Source organism: Hypanus sabinus, chromosome X1 (assembly GCF_030144855.1).
Source record: "Hypanus sabinus isolate sHypSab1 chromosome X1, sHypSab1.hap1, whole genome shotgun sequence".
NCBI lineage: Eukaryota > Metazoa > Chordata > Chondrichthyes > Myliobatiformes > Dasyatidae > Hypanus > Hypanus sabinus.
Window position 1 is genome coordinate 19,824,012 of NC_082738.1, and position 19,338 is coordinate 19,843,349.

The 19,338-nt window shown below is 42.4% G+C and overlaps 2 protein-coding genes across 2 annotated transcripts in view; one reads left to right on the forward strand and one right to left on the reverse strand.

Moving 5' to 3' along the window:
- Positions 1-19,338, forward strand: part of asic1b (acid-sensing (proton-gated) ion channel 1b) — an 878,352-nt gene that overhangs the window by 135,069 nt on the left and 723,945 nt on the right. The gene's annotated exons all lie outside the window — the stretch shown is intronic.
- LOC132384671 (general transcription factor II-I repeat domain-containing protein 2A-like) lies at positions 3,023-5,261 on the reverse strand. Its single transcript, XM_059956011.1, has 2 exons — positions 3,359-5,261; positions 3,023-3,273 (listed from the first exon to the last, which is right to left on the reverse strand). Exon 1 carries the CDS (start codon positions 5,058-5,060, stop codon positions 3,363-3,365), a length of 1,698 nt encoding a protein of 565 aa, XP_059811994.1. The 5' UTR covers positions 5,061-5,261; the 3' UTR covers positions 3,023-3,273; positions 3,359-3,362.

Here is a 19,338-nt window from a genome sequence, read left to right on the forward strand (position 1 = left end):
TTTGTGAAAGTGGCATTGAAACATGCCGCTGAGTTGGCTGTGGCATCTCTGGGCTTAAATATGTCATATGCACGGGGAACCCAGAAGCAATTTGACATGGCTCAATAATCTTGCAGTTGCTTCCCTGATAAATACTAATTGGATGGCATACATAAACATTGCATTAAATTTCTAGGGCTGAACCTTGATGACAATGTAGCCGCTAAGTACCACACTCAAATTTCAGCCTTGATTTTCAATACACAGATCTCCGGAGTAGGATTTGAAACTACAACATTCTGATGTTAAAGAAAAAGACAAAGTAGAGTCAGTTGATGTTGTGTATTTGGATTTTCAGAAGGCCTTTGACAAGGTGCCCACACATGAGGCTGCTTAACAAGTTAAGAGCCCACGATTATTACAGGGAAGATTGTAGAATGGATAAAGCAGTGGCTGATTGGCAGGAGGCAAAGAGTGGGAATAAAGGGAGCCTTTTCTTTTTGGCTGCCGGTGACTTAGTGGTGTTCCACAGGGGTCGGTGTTGGGACTGATTCTTTTTACGTTGTATGTCAATAATTTGGATAATGGAATTAATGGCTTTGTTGCAGAGCTTGGAGATGATATGAAGATGGGTGAAGGGGCATGTAGTATTGAGGAAGTAGAGAGGCTACAGAAGGACTTAGATTAGGAGAATGGGCAAAGACTTGGCAGATGAATACAGTGTCAAGTGCATGGTCATGCACTTTGGTAGAAGGAATAAAAGGGTAGACTATTTTGTAAATGGAGAGGAAAATTCAAAAATCTGAGGTGCACAGGGACTTGAAGTTCCTTGTGCAGGATTCTCTAAATATAAAATTGGTTGTGAGGAAGGCAAATGCGATGTTGGCATTCATTTAGAGAGGATTGGAATATAAAACCAAAGATATAAAGTTGAGGCTTTATAAAGCACTGGTGAGGCCTCATTTGGAGTATTGTGTTAAGTTTTGGGCCCCTTGTCCAAGAGAGGTTGTGCTGACATTGCAGAGGGTTCAAAGGAGGTGCACAGAATGATTCCAGAATGGCTTGTCATATGAAGATGACTCTGGGCCTGTATTCACTTGAATTCAGAAGAATGAACAGTGACCTTTAAGGAGCGGTGTCCCAGAAAAGCAGTGCCCATTATTAAGGACCCCCAGCACCCAGGGCATGCCCTTTTCTCACTGTTACCATCAGGTAGGAGGTACAGAAACCCGAAGGCACACACTCAGTGATTCAGGAACAGCTTCTTCCCCTCTGCCATTCGATTCCTAAATGGACTTTGAAGCTTTGGACACTACCTCACTTTTTTTAATATACAGTATTTCTGTTTTTGCACATTTTAAAAAATCTATTCAATATGTGTAATTGATTCGCTTGTTTGCTTATGATTATGTTTTATTATTTTTTCTCTCTTTCTGCTGGATTATGTGTTGCATTGAACTGCTGCTGCTAAGTTAACAAATTTCACGTCACATGCCGGTGATAGTAAACCTGATTCTGATTCTGACCTAATTGAAACCAATCAAATGGTGAAAGGCCTTGATAGAGTGGATGTGGAGAGGGTGTTTCCTATGACAGGAGAGTCTAAGACCAGAGGACACAGCCTCAGAATAGAGAGGTGGCCTATCAGAAAGGAGATGAGGAGGAATTTCTTTAGCCAGAGAGTGAAGAATCTGTGGGATTTATTGCCACGGGCAGCTGTGGAGGTCAAATCAATGGGTATATTTAAGGCCGTTGATAGATTCTTGATTAGTCAGGGCATGAAGGGATATCAGAGGGGGGGAAGATAGGAGATTGTGGCTGAGCGGGAAATGGATCAGCCATGATGAAATGGCGGAACAGACTCGACGGGCCAAGTGGCCTAATTCTGCTCCTATAACTTATGGTCTTATATCCGGAAGGGGGCAAGGGGGGGTGTCATCATTGACAAGAAACTCAAGTAGCCCAGCTACATAAATATGTACAAGGTTCTCGGAGTAGGTCAGATGCTCAGTATCCTGTTGTGAGTAACTCACTTCCTGATACCACAAAGCTGTTTCACCATCTTCAAAGCACAAGTCAGGAGTGTGATGAAGTCAAACTTCTCTTGATCAACACATCATCCACCAGCCCAAATATTCCTTCCGTCCACCACCAGTGTACAGTATTGTACAAAAGTCTTAGGCACAAATACATGTACCTAGGGTGTCTAAGACTTTTGCACTGTACTGCAATAATTTTATGTATTGCTCTGTACTGTTGCCACAAAAGTAAACAAATTTCATGACATATATGAGTGGATGATAAACTTCTTTCTGATATGGGTCTCTTTTGTGGACTGAGAGTAGGAAAGGGGCAGGGAGAGGGGAATCATGTTTGAGAAAGGGGGGGGGGGGAGTGGGAAGCATCAGAGAGACATTCTGTAATGATCCATAAGCCAATTGTTTGGAATCAAATGACCTTAGCTGGTGTCTCAGGGCTGGATGTCTCTGCCTCTATATATATATACCTAAAACATTTGCACAGTACTGTATAGTGGCCATAGTACAGCTAACTTAAAAATATATTGCAGTTACCCAGCTAAGCTACTCCAACAGAAGCGCCCAACTCTCAACCACTAAGAAGGACAAGGGTGACCGACCTCCAGGATCAATTTTATTCGCCATGTACTTGGAATTTTTGTATTTGGAATTTGCTGTGATGTGTTGGCATGACATGCAACAAAAAATCCACATTAAACAACCACAAAGAATGATATAAAAATAAAATTGAAGGTTCAAGTACAGATATGGAATAAAATACAATGTAAGCAGCATTATAAAAGTGGTTAAAAGTGTTTACAGTGACTGAGGTAATAGGTAGAAAGGGGTGGGGGAGGATCTAACTGGAATGGTTGATCTGATTAACTGTCTAGGGCAGGGGTCAGCAACCTTTACCACTGAAAGAGCCACTTGGACCCGTTTCCCACAGAAAAGAAAACACTGGGAGCCGCAAAATCCGTTTGACATTTAAAATGAAATAACACTGCATACAACGTTTTTTTTGCCTTTATGCTATGTATAAACAAACTATAATGTGTTGCATTTATGAAATTGATGAACTCCTGCAGAGAAAACGAAATTACATTTCTGCATGCAACAAAAACATTTTGAACTCCGAAAAAAAGACGTTGGGTTGAAAGTTACTTTTAAGTAAAATATTCAATGTCTATTTGAGTCCTTCTTGTATTTATGAAAAACGCCGAACTTAAATTTTCCGCCAGCAGCAAACCAAAAATAACATCAGCCAGCTGTCAGCCTGAAAAATAAAAGGACTATTTCACTGAACAATGAAAAAATATGAATATACATAAAATAATAGGCAATTAAAATATTTATCATACTTGGTTAATGGGATTTCTGCTCCTGGACCTCAGCGCACAGCGTCTGCACATCAGGGCTGTATGACGTCACCTTCATCTTTACACAGGATCGCAAGCTGTCATCTGTGAAGCATGCGCGATGTTTGTTTTTAATAAAGTTCATGTTGGAGAACACCTGCTCACTTACATATGTGGATCCAAAGATCGACAGGACTCCAAGCGCATACTTTTTCATGTTTACATAAATGTCGGGCACAGCATTCCATGTTTCAAACACAAGTTGGTCCGGATTTGGAAGGTTTTCAATATCACTCCATTTGTGATTCTGAGCAAGAACGGCCTTCTGACGGGCAACATCTTCAAGGTCTGCTGTCAAGCGTCTAAACTTGGACACCCATATGTCTTTGTCGGCTATGTCGGCCAGTTCCATCTCAAGATCAGGTTGACTCACACCTGCCAATGCAGTCGTATTCAGTAGGGAAGGATCGATGCTTAAGGGAGTGACCGGGAAGGATAATGTGTTTTTTTCCTCTCTGAACTCACAGAAGCGTTTCCCAAACGATGTTTGCATTGCGATGATTGCAGAATGTAAATACTCCGAAATTATCATGTCGTGACCTTGTTTGAACTCTCTCAAATTGGGGAAGTGAGACAAAGTGCCTTTCTGTAAATCTCTGGCAAGCACTGTCAACTTGCGCTCGAATGCCAAGACATCCTCCAACATGTGCAGGGCTGTGCGTCCTTTCCCCTGAAGAGCTGTGTTCAGCGTGTTCAGGTGCGCTGTCATGTCTACCATGAAGTGTAGCTTTTCCAGCCACTCTGGCTGTTCCAGCTCAGGAAAGTTGAGCCCTTTGCTGCCCAGGAAAGTTTTCACTTCTTCCAGACACGCGACAAAGTGTTTCAGCACCTCCCCTTTGGACAGCCACCGGACTTTGTTGTGCAGCAGGAGATCAGAATATGCGCTTTCCATCTCGTCCAGTAACAAACGGAATTGACGGTGATTTAAACTTTTTGCCATTATTTTATTGACAATCTGAATGACAACATCCATTACTTCTGTGCATTCCGGAGGAAATGTTTGAGCGCACAGTGCCTCTTGGTGCAAGATGCAGTGAAAAGTCAGCAGCTTTCTGTCCAGCGACTTCTGCAGTAAAGCCACAAATCCCTTGTGCGTTCCCGTCATATTCGGAGCCCCATCAGTAGCTACTGACACCAGATGGGTGGTCTTTATTCCTTTGGCTCTTAAACAATTCAAGACAGCCTCACAGATGTCCTCCCCCCGTGTATGGTCTTTTAGAGGTATCAACTCAATCAGTTCTTCCTGTGGCCCGGCAGAGTTTACATACCGGCAGAACAACGCTATTTGTTCAATATCGCCTTTGTCTTTAGACTCGTCACAGGCAATCGAGTAGGCCACAGCTGAATTGATGTCTTTAATTTGCTGTCTTGTGATGTCTTCTGCCATTTTTATGGTTCTGTCTTTGACAGTCTTTGCAGAGAGGGGCATATCCCTGATTTTCTGCACAATTTCACTCTTGTTTTTAAAGTCCGTGAATAGATGTTCTGAAATCTTAATGAAAGATTCTTTTATATATTCACCATCTGTAAACTGCTTCCCGTGCCTGACTATTTCCTGAGCGGCAATATAACTGGCGTATGTCGTTGATTTTCCTGACTTCATCCATTTCTGGAAATGATTTTTGCTCAGATCAACCTTCCGCATCAGTTCCGAAACGGCTTTTTTTCTCTCATCTCCATCCGGATATTTTTGAGCAAAGGCTGCGTGTTTACTCTGGAAATGCCTTGCGACATTTGACTTTTTGTTGTTTGCTAGTTTCTCATTGCATATTAAGCATACCGGTAAACCAGTCTCGTCAACAGTGAAAGCAAATGAATCTGTCCACGTATCATTAAACGTTCTGTTTTCTTCAGTCACTTTTCTTTTTTTAGAATTCTCCATAGTTGGCTTACCTTGGATCGAAAAATTAAAGAAATCGCGCACTGGCGGGTGTCAGGTATTGGCAGTGGTGACGTATATTAATAGCGATAAAAACACGTTGCAGCGGTGTGTTCAGGCAGTCAGTAAACTGCAGTCGAATAACTTTATTCGAACTAAACAGCCTTGCTTCTAAGCCTCCCTCAACCCAGCCCCCATGGACGCAGATGCTGCAAAAGACACGTACTCACAAACCCCCGTAGGCAATCTCCCTTAGCCGGAATGCTGGCTAATTGAGAGCCGTTTCGGATGTGTCAGAAAATGTGTCGCCACACTTACATTGTACAAGATCACCATAATCTTCAAATTTAGAATTACATTTCAAAAGCTAACAAACTAACATAAAATACATTTTAATTAAATACTGACCAATTATTTCCCAAAGCCACAGGGAGCCGCAGCACAGAGGTGAAAGAGCCACAAATGGCTCGGGAGCCGCAGGTTGCCGACCCCCGGTCTAGGGAAAGAAACATTTAAGACAGTGTGAAGTTTGTGCTTTAATAGCCCGATAGCACTTTCCAGAAGGGAGCTTTTGGAAAAGGCAGTTTGCAGGGTGGGTAGTGGCTGCAATGATTTGTTGTCTTGGACACCTAAGTTCTGCAGTGATGGTCGACTGCAGCTAAAAATCTTTTCTGCTGACCTGAGAGGCAGGTTTCCTTCCTAGTCAAGCTCCTGACTTCAAAATATATTATTGTCCTTTCATTGTCACTGGGTCCAAACATGTCCATATCCCGACTGAATGCCGATATTAAAAAGACATTGAGAGCAGCTGAAGCTGTGTTTTGATGGGGTTGGTATTGATTTTTGTTCAGTCTCTTGGGTAGAACTGCAATTTTATTTGAAGACAGAATCTTCCATTCTAATGGTGTTTTACCTCCTACACAAGTAGAAGATGTCTGTGTGTTGTACATGATGTCCGTTCTATTGTTGCCTTTTTAATGTGCGAGGTGTATACTTGAGGAAAGGTGGTGAATTGTATGAAGTTTTATCATCCACAACCACTTTCTTCACATTCAAAATGCATGGAAAGTATTAAGGGATTATATTGCTACGATTTTCTTTCCTGGCTTACAGGTACATTGGCATTACAGTTACATTGCTCAATGAGTATTTGGATAACAAGTTTATTGATCCCGTTGCATGGGGAATTTAAATTTGTAATTAAGTAAATTTAGAATTAAAAGCTGGTGACCATGCAATAACAGTTTGATGTAAGATTCCACCTTATTCTCTCAAATCCTTTAGAAAAGGAATCTGGCCGTCCATGTGACTTCAGACCCACAGAAATGTGATTTATTCTTAAATAAATCTGATTTAGTCTTGGAAAGGTCTCTCAGTTTAAGGAAGGTTGAGGGATTGATAATTCAACAATGTCCATCCATATCAAGAGATGTATCCTCAGTAATAGGCTTAGTGGCCATGGTGGGTAACTTCCGACAAAGTGCTTTAAATGTACCTGGTTGTCAGGCCACCAAGCCTGGTTCATGGTGAACTGAATCTTGGGAAATACAGTAAGGGAGTAGACAGTACCCGTGAAGCATCAGAGATGGTATCGGGGAAGAATTTTGGATTTTGCGATTGGAACTTTTGAAATGGAATAAAAACAGAAAATGCTGGAAACACTCAGCAGGAAAACCTGAAACGTTAATTCTGTTCCTAACAACAGATCTATAGATTCGTGCGTACTTCCATAGATGCATGGTGGAGAGTATATTGACTAGTTGCATCACAGTCTGATATGGAAACACCAATGCTCTTGAATGGAAAATCCTTCAAAAGAAGCGGATATGGCCCAGTCCATCACAGGTAAAGTCCTCCCCACCACTAGTGGCGCTGTCACAAGAAAGCAGCATCCATCATCAGGGACGCCTACCACCCAGGTCCTGTTCTCTTCTCGCTGCTGCCCTCAGGAAGAAGGCACAGGAGCCTCAGGACCCACACCACCAGGTTCAGGAACAGTAATTACCCCTCAACCATCTGGCTCTTGAACCAGAGAGGATAACTTCACTTACCCCATCACTGAAATGTTCCCACAGCTCATGGACTCATTTTCAATGACTCTTAATCTCATGTTCTCAATATTTATTGCTTATTTATTTATTACTATTATTTCTTTATTTTTCTTTTATATTGCACATTGGCTGTCTGTCCGTCCTGTTGGGTGGGGTCTTTCATTGATTCTATTACGTTTCTTCAATTTTCTGAGTATGCCTGCAAGAAAATGAATCTCAGGGTTGAATATGGTGACGTATATGAACTTTGATAATAAATTTACTTTGAGCTTGATCTGAAACATTAACTCTGTTTCTCTTGCCTGTCTCGAGCACTTTATTATTATAGATTTCCAGTATTTGCGTATTTTCTATTGTTATGAAAGATTGACTACAATTGACACGATTTAACAAAAGCATAGCTTACTCCATAAAATTGTAATTTAAAACTCCACCCTTCCCTATTATCTCCCTCCCTTGAAGATAACAATTGTGATGTCTGGCACCTCTTTGGTGCCTTGAATTGTTGGTTATCTTGACATAAATTTGCACAGTGAGGGGCAGTAACTGTGTGTTGTGTGAAGAAACACTTGCAAACACTGACACACTCTGAGGGTTTTCAGCTGGTCTGGTGATAGACGGCTAGCTAATTATTGCCACCATTGTTGAAGGAATAGCTTCTGCACAAACAGAAATAAACTGCTGGTAGGTCAACAAATACAGAGACTTTGTAAGAGGCCTGTTGACCTTGGAGTGTGGAAAGGCCCCTCCGAGATTGATTTAACTTAGTGCACACAAGGATTTGAAGCCGAATAGCTTTGCACTGGGTTTATTTACTGACAAGCACCACAAATGGTCTTTTATGGGAACATCATTTTCTGTCCTTGTGTGTCAAAGAAATGTCCGTGCACACACACTGGCTCACTGCGCTGTCGCACAAGCAGCTCGAAATCTGACAAAATACAAATCATTTTTACCTTTTCTGGGAAGGCTTAGGGGACTGGGGTAAAGTGAACCACAACCTAAGGCAGTCAAAGAAATAGAATTTTGCTTGAGGCTGTGCAACCTTCACAAAAGATCCCAGCCAGCGTTGGAATTGCATCTTCTTCATGACAAGGACAAGGAACATGGCATTAATCTTTTTTTAAACTTGCCTCCTGAAAGTGATTACTTGTGCAGAATCTTCCAGAGTCGGTTGGGAATGCAGCTGAAGTCTCTTTTACAGTACTGTACTGTGACATAATTATCGCAACTTGATGTAAAAGCAGAAAGTGCTGTAAGCGCTCAGCCCGTCTAGGCAACGTCTGCTTGCTGCCTGACCAACTGAGCATTTCCAGCACCTTCTCTTTTTTATTTAGATTACCAACGTCTTACTTCAATATTTTGCTTATTGAAACAAACTGTTGAGGACCAGGCACGCTTCTTATCACAAAGAAACTAATTTTTGAAGCATCTTTTTTGCTGGGAAAGGGGCCATTTTGGTAAACTTGAGTTTCTGCTTCAGGTAATAACTTGAAATTCTTTGGAATCTAAAAGGAAAATCTAGATGGCTGTTGCAATTTAACACGCTTTTGAATTAAATGTCTTGATTAAACCTCTAAATGATTTTGAGCTCTCTGCCAACATTGGACATGTGGGCTGGGAAGGTAATTGGCTGCTGCAAATTTTGCCTACGTGGTAGGTGGGTGGTAGAATCCTGGGGACTTGATAGGATCAGCACACACAAAATGCTGGAGGAACTCCACAGGCCAGGCCAAAACCACTTGGCAGGACTGAAATGTCGACTGTACTTTTTCCTATAGATGCTGCCTGGACTGCTGAGTTCCTCCAGCATTTCGTGTGTGTTGCTCGGATTTCCAGCACCTGCAGATTTTCTCTTGTTTGTGACTTGATAGGATTGTGGGCTAGTGCAAGTGGGTGGTTAAAGGTTGGAATGGATTTGGCGAGTCTCTCTGTGTGCTGCCTGGTTCTATGGCTGATTGTGTGGTTTACTTGAGGGTGGAAGATAATGGAGAGGACATCTATACTAGTATGCCTACAAATCCCTTTTCTTGCAATACATCTGGAATTTAATGGGAGTTGACTGAGAGTTGTTAATATTTTATTCCCAGAGTTCAGAATATTTATTGACAATATCTAATAACCCAAACAGTGCAAATAAGTGATTATTCAACAGAAGCAATTTACTCACAGTACAAGGCCTATTCAATGGAATGAACGACAGCAACTTCTCCCAGTAATAAAGAGGTAAGATAACGGCTATAGAACAAGTGTATATTTCCATGTAAGCTATGTGTGTGAAATCAATCCCAGTAGTTAACCAAGCAGTGAAGTTCTACCAACTGTCTGCAGGATTGCTGCTTTTTTTTGAGATGTTGTGACTTAGTGAGAGCTGTAATCTTCCTCTGCACTCTGAGTAGTTTTGCAAGTTGGCCCCACTAAAGGGGGCGACTGTGAGGCTCATGTTCCACTGTCCCACTCAATGGACCCCGTGAGCATCTTCTCATGTCCCCAGAAAATTATAGCTGCTATTTAGGAAAGTGTAGTGATCCCCTTGAGGCCTGTTTTCCCTGTGTTTCAGTGGGCAAGCACTGGACTCTTGATGCAAGGGAGGATTCAAAATGCACTTCAGCGATTTCAAGCATTTCAGCTGCAGTGGTGAGAGAAAGCTGCACTGTGGGAGACTGAAACATTAAGCCAAGGCCTGGTCCAAGGCAGCAGCAGAGTCCCCCACTGATTTTATCAATATCTATTTTCGCAACACTTCTTGGGGGCGGGGGGGGGAAATAAAACTCAAGGTGACGTCGTCATTGTCACATTACTTTTGTGGGAGCTTGCTGTGCACAACTGGGCTGGCATATTTGCAGTGTTGCAACGTGCCCAAACTGTGACTGCGGCGCATTGTGATAAGTGCTGCAGAACTGCAAGTGATGGAGAGACCTGACCGGCTCCGCTGATGTGGGAGGGAAATCCACGTGGTCACAGGGAGAAAGTGTAAACTCCACACAGACAATGCCAGAGTCCAGGCTTGAACCTGGGTCTCTGGAGCAGCTCTACCTGCTGCCCCACCAAGTTAGCCTTCCATTGGGAAATAATGTATGGACGTAAGTTTAGTGTTCTTACCTCATCAGTCGTGAGCAGCCACTCCCTGTAAGGCCAATGAATCCGAATTGGATTTAACATCTCTGGTTCACTGGCTGAGGTTCTGTTTTGCAGCAGCAGTACAGTGGAATAAAACTATAAATTACAAAAAGAAATGTATGTGTGTGTATATATATATATATATATATATATATAGATAGATAGATAGATAGTGAGGTAGTGTACATGGGTTCACTATCCATTCAGAAATCTGATGGCAGAACGGAGGAAGCCATTAATAAAATGTTGTGGGTGTGTCTCCAGACTCCCTAATGGTAGTAATGAGAAGAGGGCACGTCTTGGGTAATTAATGATGAATGCTGCGTTTTTGAGGTATTGCCTTTTGAAGCTGTTCTTGACGCTGAGGAGGCGGGTGCCGTCGATGGAGAAGGCTGAGTTTGCAACTTCCTGCAGCTTTTTCTGGTTCTGTGCAGTGGCCCCTCCATACCAGACAGTGATGGTGACATACCAAATCTCCTCAACCTCATAATGTTATACTCATAGGTGTTGTTGTGCTTTCTTTGTAATTGCATCAATATGTTGGGCCCAGGGTAGATCCTCGGGGATGTTGACACCCAAGGAATTGAAACTGCTCACCCTTTCCACTGCTGAAGCCTCAATGAGGACTGGGATGTGTTCCCTCCACTTCCCCTTCCTGAAGTCAGTCCACAGTCAGTTCTTTGGTCTTACTGATGTTAAGTACAAGGTTGTTGTTGCAACACCACTCAACCAGCTGCCCAGTCTCACTTCTGTACCCCACCTCGTCACCATCTGAAATTCTCCCAACACATTTATAGATAGCATTTGAGCTGTGGATAGCCACATAGTCATGCGTGTAGAGAGAGTAGAGCTGTGGGCTAAGTACGCATCCCTGAGGTGCGCCCATGTTGATTGTCAGCGCCGAAGAGTTGTTATTTCCAATCAGCACAGACTGTGATCTCCCAGTGAGGAAGTTAAGGATCCAGTTGCAGAGGGAGATACAGAGGCCTAGGTTTTGGAGCTTGTTGGTTAGTACTGAGGGGGTGATGCTGTTGAACATTGTGCTGTAATCAATAAACTTCAATAAGCTAATAATCAATGCATAGTAGGTGCGGATTTTCACCTTTTATCTTCAGTCTGTTTTATTATTTGTGTATTTTGAAGTTACTTGTCCATTCAGTTGATTCTCATTCAGTTATTTCAATCTTCTGATATTACCACCACCTCTTCATCTTCCTGTTTCTCCTCCTCCTTGAAGCTTTGTCCTCTCGGGCCCTTTTCTATTCAACACAAACTGATACTGCAAGCAAAAGCAGTTAAAAATCAATCATAAATCCTTTCGCCCAGTGAAATCTCTTGCTCTTTCAAGGGGAGCGAGAAATGCACAGCAGCCGAAACAAAACTATTTGTATTATTTGTACATAAATCATGCAAGTATTGGTGCAAAAAAGAAATCAGAGGTGGAAATCTGGAGTTGGATTCATCCTTTCTGCCATTGTGCAAGCTATGATCGTAATGCTCTAGTACAGGATACTCCTTCCTCGTAATCAGAAAATCGTGGGTGCTACTCTTGTGTGTGGGAGCAAGGCAGTGGGAATGTCTCTTGCTTGAGATGTTAAATCAAGAGCTCCATCTGCTTTCCCAGATAAATGTTAAAGACCCCTACGAGCAAGAAGCACAGGGGAGTTATTGGCACTTCAGCCCTTAAATCCTGCTCAAAGGAAATTTGCTGTCCTCACCTGTTCTGGATTACCTGTGACTCCAGACCCAGTAATATGGTTAACTCTGAATTTGCCCAGAGTTCAGGGAACAAATCCACATGATCTATAAATGAAGAATTACAATCAAAATGTAAATGTTTGTTATTAAGCAGATTTGATTAAAGACCCAAAAGCAGCTCAGTGGATACCTTTTATTAATACAGTTCCAGCATCATCTGTTCTCCCTACTCACACCAATGGACGATTACTTTCTGTTTGCCTGTTGTAAAATTCCCTTTCCTTGCTTTTTTGATCTTATCATCAAGCCAATGAGTCAGGCCATATGGTAGGATTAGTTCAAGTCTGCATTGCATTTTATACAAATGTGAATAACTTTGCTTGTCTATAAATTTTAAACAAAATTCACCCTCTGCTGGAACGAGTCCTTGCTTCTACTGCACAAAAACTTTGCACTGAAGTCTTCTGCCATCCTATGTTTTCCATTTGTCTCTACACTGCAGTGTCCTCCTGCACAAAGCTTGGTGAGCGGAGAATGTGGAAAATTGAATTTGCCTCTTTGTTACTGCTCAGGACAACATCCTTGCCCCCAACCAAGAGCACATAAACATGTTGACCAGTCTTGCACTGCTGATGGGACTTGTTGTTCAGGGGAAAAATGGCGGCTGCTGTTGCAAATGAGTGTAGGATGTTTCCAAGAACCACGATAAGCCACAAAATAAATTCTCGACAAATTGCTTCCTTTCCAAATCTGACAAGCGGTTGCAGAACCAAAACATTAATGGTTTATCTTTCCACAGATGCTGCCTGACCTGCTGAGCTTTTCCAGGATTTTCCATTTTTAAAAAAGTTCTGGGTTGCCTGTTTCCCAACACTCCTTCACTTTAGATCTGCCATCTGTCAATCAGATTCCAATTCAATCCCATTTTAATTTCATTGGCACTGCCAAACAAAACACATTTTTTGCTCATTTCAACTGACCATTTCATATGATATATATTAAGACAGCCAGCTGTTTTAGCTATGAGATTGCTGAATAGCTCCTGCTTCTGTGCTATTTTGTTTGTGAGGTTGTGTTTCTAGACTAGCACATACTGTTTAACACATAGTCTGTTCAGAGAATTCATTCATTTCAGTCGGTTACCTGTAATATTGCTGTCAGTGGGATCTTGCTGTATAACTATTAGTTCCTGCATTACAACAGTGACGACAAGCAGCTCATTGGCTGTGAGGTACTTTTGGAGAAAGGCAACCTCCATGTTATGGTCATATAGGTTACAGAAATAAGCCCTAACGGAAATCGCAAAATATTGCATAAAATTGGCTCTTACAAAATTATGTGGGAAAAGATTAAACACAAAATGTAAAAGAAGCATCAATTTCTTTTCTATTTTTACTTTTTATTCACTTAAACTTCTTGTCTTTTTTCCCTAAGAGTTTTCCATGCATCCCAAAGAATTAGTAGTATTCTAAATGTAGGATGACACAACCGTGACTAACAAGAGAAGTCAAAGCAAAGATAGAAGCAAAAGAGAGGACATATAATTGAGCAAAAATTAGTGGTAAGTTAGAGGATTTGGAAATTTTTAAAAGCTAACGAAAGGCAACTAAAAAAAACCATAAGAAGGGAAAAGATGAAATATGAATGTAAGCTAACGAATAATATAAAAGAGGATATCAAAATTATTGTACATTATTGCACATTGGTAAATTATTATGGTGTACATTATTATTCTGTACTTTATTATTAGTTAAAAACACACTGCTAAATGTGTTTTTAAATTTTGCTGCTGTAAGAAAGAATTTCCCGGTTGGGATCAATTAAGAGATTATAATTATTGTTGCTATTATTATTATTAAAAGTTTTTTCAGCTATGTAAAGAGTAAAGGAGTAGATATTGGACTGCTGGAAAATGACGCTGGAGTAGTAATAGGGGACAAGAAAACGGATGAACTGAATAAGTATTTTGCATCAGTCTTCACGGTGAAAATCACTGGCAGTATGCAGGACATTTGAGAGTGCCGGGGCCAGAAGTGAGTGCAGTTGCTATTACTCGGGAAAAGGTGTTTGGGAAGCTGAAAGGTCTGAAGTTAAATATGTCACCTGGATCAGTTGGTCTACACCCCAGGCTTCTGAAAGAGGTGGCTGAAGAGATTGTGGAAGCATTAGTAATGATCTTACAAGAATCACTAGATCCTGCATTGGTTCCGGAGGACTGGAAAATTGCAAATGTCACTCCACTCTTCGAGAAGGGAGAGAGGCAGAAGAAAGGAAACTATAGGCCAGTTAGCCTGATCTCAGTGCTTGGGAAGATGTTGGAGTTGTTTGTTAAGGATGTGGTTTCGGAGTACTTGGAGGCACATGATAAAACAGGTCAAAATCAGCATGGCTCCTTCAAGGAAAATCTTGCCTGACAAATCTGCTGGAATTCTTTGAGGAAATTATAAGCAGGTTAGATAAAAGAGAATCGGTGGATGTTGTGTACTGAACTTGGATTTTCAGAAGGCCTTTGACAAGGTAAAAAGGCATGAGGCTGCTTAGCAAGGAGAAAGCCCATGGTATTACAGGAAAGGTCCTAGCATGGATAGAGCATTGGCTGATTGACAGGAAGCAAAAAGTGGGAATAAAAGGAGCCTTTTCCAATTGGCTGCCAGTGACAAATGGTGCTCCGCAGGGGTCAGTGTTGGGACCGCTTCTTTTTACATTGTATGTCAAAGATTTGGATGAAGGAATTGATGGCTCTGTGGTCTAGTTTGTGGACAATACAAAGATAGGTAGAGGGGCAGGTAGTGTTGAGGAGCAGGGAGGTTGCAGAAAGACTTAGACAGATTAGGAAAATGTGCAAAGATGTGGGCAGATGGAATTTAGTGTGGGGAAGTGTATGGCCATGCACCTTGGTAGAAAGAATGAAAGCAAATACTATTTTCTAAACAGGAAGAAAATTCGAAAGCCTGAGGCACAAAGGGTTTTGGAAGTCCTTGTGCAGGATTCCCTAAAGGTTAACTTGCAGATTGAGGCAGTGGTGAGGAAGGCAAATGCAATGTTAGCATTGATTTTGAAAGGATTCATGTAGCACCGGTGAGGCCTCACTTGTAGTATTGTGAGCAGTTTTGGGCCCCTTATCTAAGAAAGGATGTGTTGATATTGGAGAGAGTTCAAAGGAGGTTCATGATTATGATTCCAGGAATGAAAGGCTTATCATATGAGGAGCGTTTGATGGCTTTGAGCCTGTACTCACTGGAATTCCAAAGAATGATGAGGGATCTCATTGAAACCTATTGAATATTGAAAGGCCTAGACAGAGTGGATGTGGAGAGGGTATTTTCTACAGTGAGGACCAGAAGGCACAACTTCAGAATAGAGGGATGTGCATTTAGAATGGAAGAGAGGAAGAATTTCTTTAGCCAGAAGGTGTGGTATCTGTGGAATTTGTTGCCACAGGTGACTGTAGAGGCCGGGTCATTAGATATATTTAAGGTGGAGGTTGATAGTTTCTTGGTAAGTCAAGGCTTGAAAGGTTGTGGGGAGAAAGTAGGAGAATGGGGTTGAGAGGAAAACAGATCAGCCATGATCAAATGGCTGGGCAGCCTTGATTGGCCTAATGGCCAGATTCTGCTCCTATGATCCTACTTTCCCTGGACAGAGGCATTTGAGGAACTGCAGAGACATCCATTACAGCAAATTACTGATCCATTTCCAGCAAAAACTTCATTTGTTTTGATCCTGGTTACTGTATTTTATTTGGTTTTGCCCTCTTACATTGTGTGGCACAGTGATGCAGTTTCAGTCTTGTGTTGTCTGCATGGAGCTTGCACGTTCTTCTCTAACAACGTGCAGTTTCTCCCAGGTGCTCAGGTTTCCTCCCACATCTCAAAGGAATGTAGGCTGGTAGGTGAATTGCCTGCTGTAATTTGCTCCCCAGTGTGTGGGTGAGAGGTGGAATATGTGGGGAAATTAACATTAGGATTTGTACAAATGTGTGTGCTTGATGGTCAGTACAGACTTAGTGAGCTAAAGTGCCTGCCTCCATCCTGAATGACCCCGTAAGCTTATGAGATCTTTCTGTTTCATAACGCTGCTGCGAGGCAAGAGTGGAATTATCCCTTGACGGTGCTTTCCAGCCCGGTGTGGTGATATTTTAAGGAGAGGCCAGTTGAACCAAGTGGTGAAGAGAGAAGTGTCCGTAGAGGAGCTTAGTTAAAATTGGGCAGAGGGCAGCATGAGTGAGACTAAGCACCAACACAAGGCATGCAAACCAAATTGCTGGTTTCTGTGCTGTAAACTTTGCAGGATTAACAAAAGCAGAAGCGGAAAGAAGGTTATCCAGTTCATTAGAGAGTTTCATGTAAGATGCATTGTGGGTGGGTGCAGTCATGGCATGTGGTGTGACAAATAGAAGCAGTTTTCACCTTCCAGGTAATAAATTCACAGGAGCCTGGTGAAGCCCATGGGTGCCGTGAACACGGAGATGAGTACCCTACAAAATGTAATTGATTGCTCATGTATTGTACTGTAATAATAATAAAGGAAAGCTTCCTTGAGGTAAAACAAATCACGTTCACTTAGTCGCATTCATTGTGACTGTGGCTAATTCTGCTCACACTTAAAACAGAGTATTTTTGTTTGCATTTCAGAAAGCCTATTTAAAATAATTAGCACAAAGAATTAATTACCTTTAGTTCCAAAGATATAATATTTTGAAATGCGTGGTTGCCTTTGAGTTGCAACAGGAGGCAGGAGACATCAGCCTTATCTATACGAAATGCAAAGTATTGCTGGAAGTCTGAAATAAGGCTGATAAGTTTTTAATTGTGTGACAGGGAAAGAGCGGGAAGCTGAGATTGTTGGAGAGCTTGACCTAAGAGCTGGAAGAGAATGGAGGGGCTGAATGGCCCTTCTTTCGTCGCATCAGGCACTCGTTATGGACTGGCCTTCATCAGTCAGGACACAGAATGTAGGAGACACAAGAGACTGCAGGGCACAAGAACATGCAGCAGCACACAACCTGCTGGAGAAACTCAAAGGGCTGAGCAAAATCTCCTGGAGGAAAGGAATTAGTATCCTGATGCTGGGTTTCGACACAAAACGTCGACAATTCCCTTTCTCCCACAAGCATTGCTTGACCCACTACATTCCTCCAGCGGATTCTTTGCTACATTGAGAATAGAAATTGGGAAGTTATGTTGCAGTTGTACAAGATATTGGTGAGGCCACGCCTGGTATGTTGTGTACAGTTCTGGTTACATTGTGGGAAAGATGGAAAGAATGCAAAGAAAGTTTGCAAGAATGTTGTCTGACTTATACAGGCTAGGACTTTTTTCCTGGGAGTGTAGGAGAATGTACCCCTCCTAACTTTATACACCTCTGTGAGGGTACCACTCAATATCCTACGCTCCAAGGAATAAAGTTCTAGCCTATCCAACCGCCCTCTCTAACTTAGGTGCCGCAGAGCCCTCTGTTTTCCTACTCTCAGAATTCCTTCATCACTGGGTCTAAATCCTGGAACTGTCTCACCAACAACATTGACCGGGAGGACTGCAGTGATTCACCCCCGCCTTCTCATGGGGCAATTAGAGACGGGCTGTGAACGCCGATGACACTGAGTATTGACTAATTCTTTTGGTCACCGTTACGAAGCATGGACAGGACAGAAGGAGGCCCTTCAGCCCATCCTGTCCATGTCAACCAGGCAAGTCCTATTTGCTATTCTACCTGAAATGGCCGAAGCAATCAGCGGGTCAAACAACCTCAGCAAAATGAGGAATGTCAGGTTCCCATGCCCCCCCCCCCCCCGTTTCATTCCAAATTGTTGAAACATGCCAGTGACTTTCACAGAGAGGCAATTTATTAATTCAAGGCTGTTAAACACTTCAGTAACCCCTTTTTAAAAAGGTGATGATTTTTAGAAAAAAGAATAGAAAAAGCAGTAAATCTTTACCAGGCCAAGAGGCCGAGTTAATGTTTCAGGTCAGTGATTAGTTAGATGCAAAGGGAAAGAGGGCTGACAGATAGTGGTTACTTGTGAGCTGAGACCTGTTCCTGACCCTCGAGCAACTGGGACAGCCCCTGCGTTGCAGCGGGAAAGCATGTGGCAAAATGTAAATGCAGTGGCCGAAAGGGTGGTAGAGGTTGCGGCCCCAGTCACGTTTTGGTAGCATTTGACTGTCACCTGCAGAGCCTTGAATCTCCTGCTTTTAAGGCACTGGCCAGACCGCATTTGGAACTTTGGGCCCTGTATCTGAGAAAGGACGTGCTAGCGTTGGAGGCGATCCAGAGGGGGTTCTCAAGAAGGGTCCCCGGGAATGAAAGTGTACATGTATGAGGAATGTTTGCTAACTCTGGGCCTGTACTCACTGGAATTTAGAAGAATGAGGGGGGGATCTCACTGAAACCTACCAAATATTGAAAGGTCTTGATAAAGTGCATGGTGAGAAGATGTCTGCGACATAGGAGAGTCTGGGTCCAGAGGGCACAGAGGTGAGGAGGGATTTCTTTCACATAGTGTGGTGAATCTGTGAAGTTCATTACCACACAGAGGCTGTGGAGACTAAGTCATTGGGTATATTTAAAGCAGAGGTTGATAGGTTCTTGACTAAGGGAGAAGGCAGGAGAATGGGGTTGAGAGGGAGAATAAATGGTCAAATGGTGAAGGATGAAAAGGTTAACGTTTGAGGAGCATATTCTGTAGGTCAAGTGGCCTAATTCTATTCTTATGTCTTATGGTCTTCTGCTGGAAGTGAGATTAGCCTGGAGAGCTTGGTCTCAGCTGAATGGCCTTGTTCTGAGTCCTAAATCTTCGCAATCGTGTCATCCTCCAGAGTGATGTGTTCTTTCTCCCTTTGACTGTATTCTCCAGCGTTCTGTATTCTCATGCTGTTCGTATCCTTGGAAGGATGAGATCAAATGAGCTAAAAGACCTTTTCTCTTCTGAAGTTATCTTGTGATCTCTCCATCTTCAATGATCTAAAGTAGCTCTTCAAAGGTTTTACGGAGCTTTAAACTAGTTTGTGCAATGTGATGGTGCTCTGGAGCAATGTCATGGGACGGAAGTTTGTCCTCCATTCTGGTGGCAGTGTGAACAGTTGATCTTTCACTGGTGTAGGGCTATTGACTGGAAGCAGCTCGGGTTACCTTGAATAAGCAACTGCCCCTCTGCACAGCACTTATATTTATGA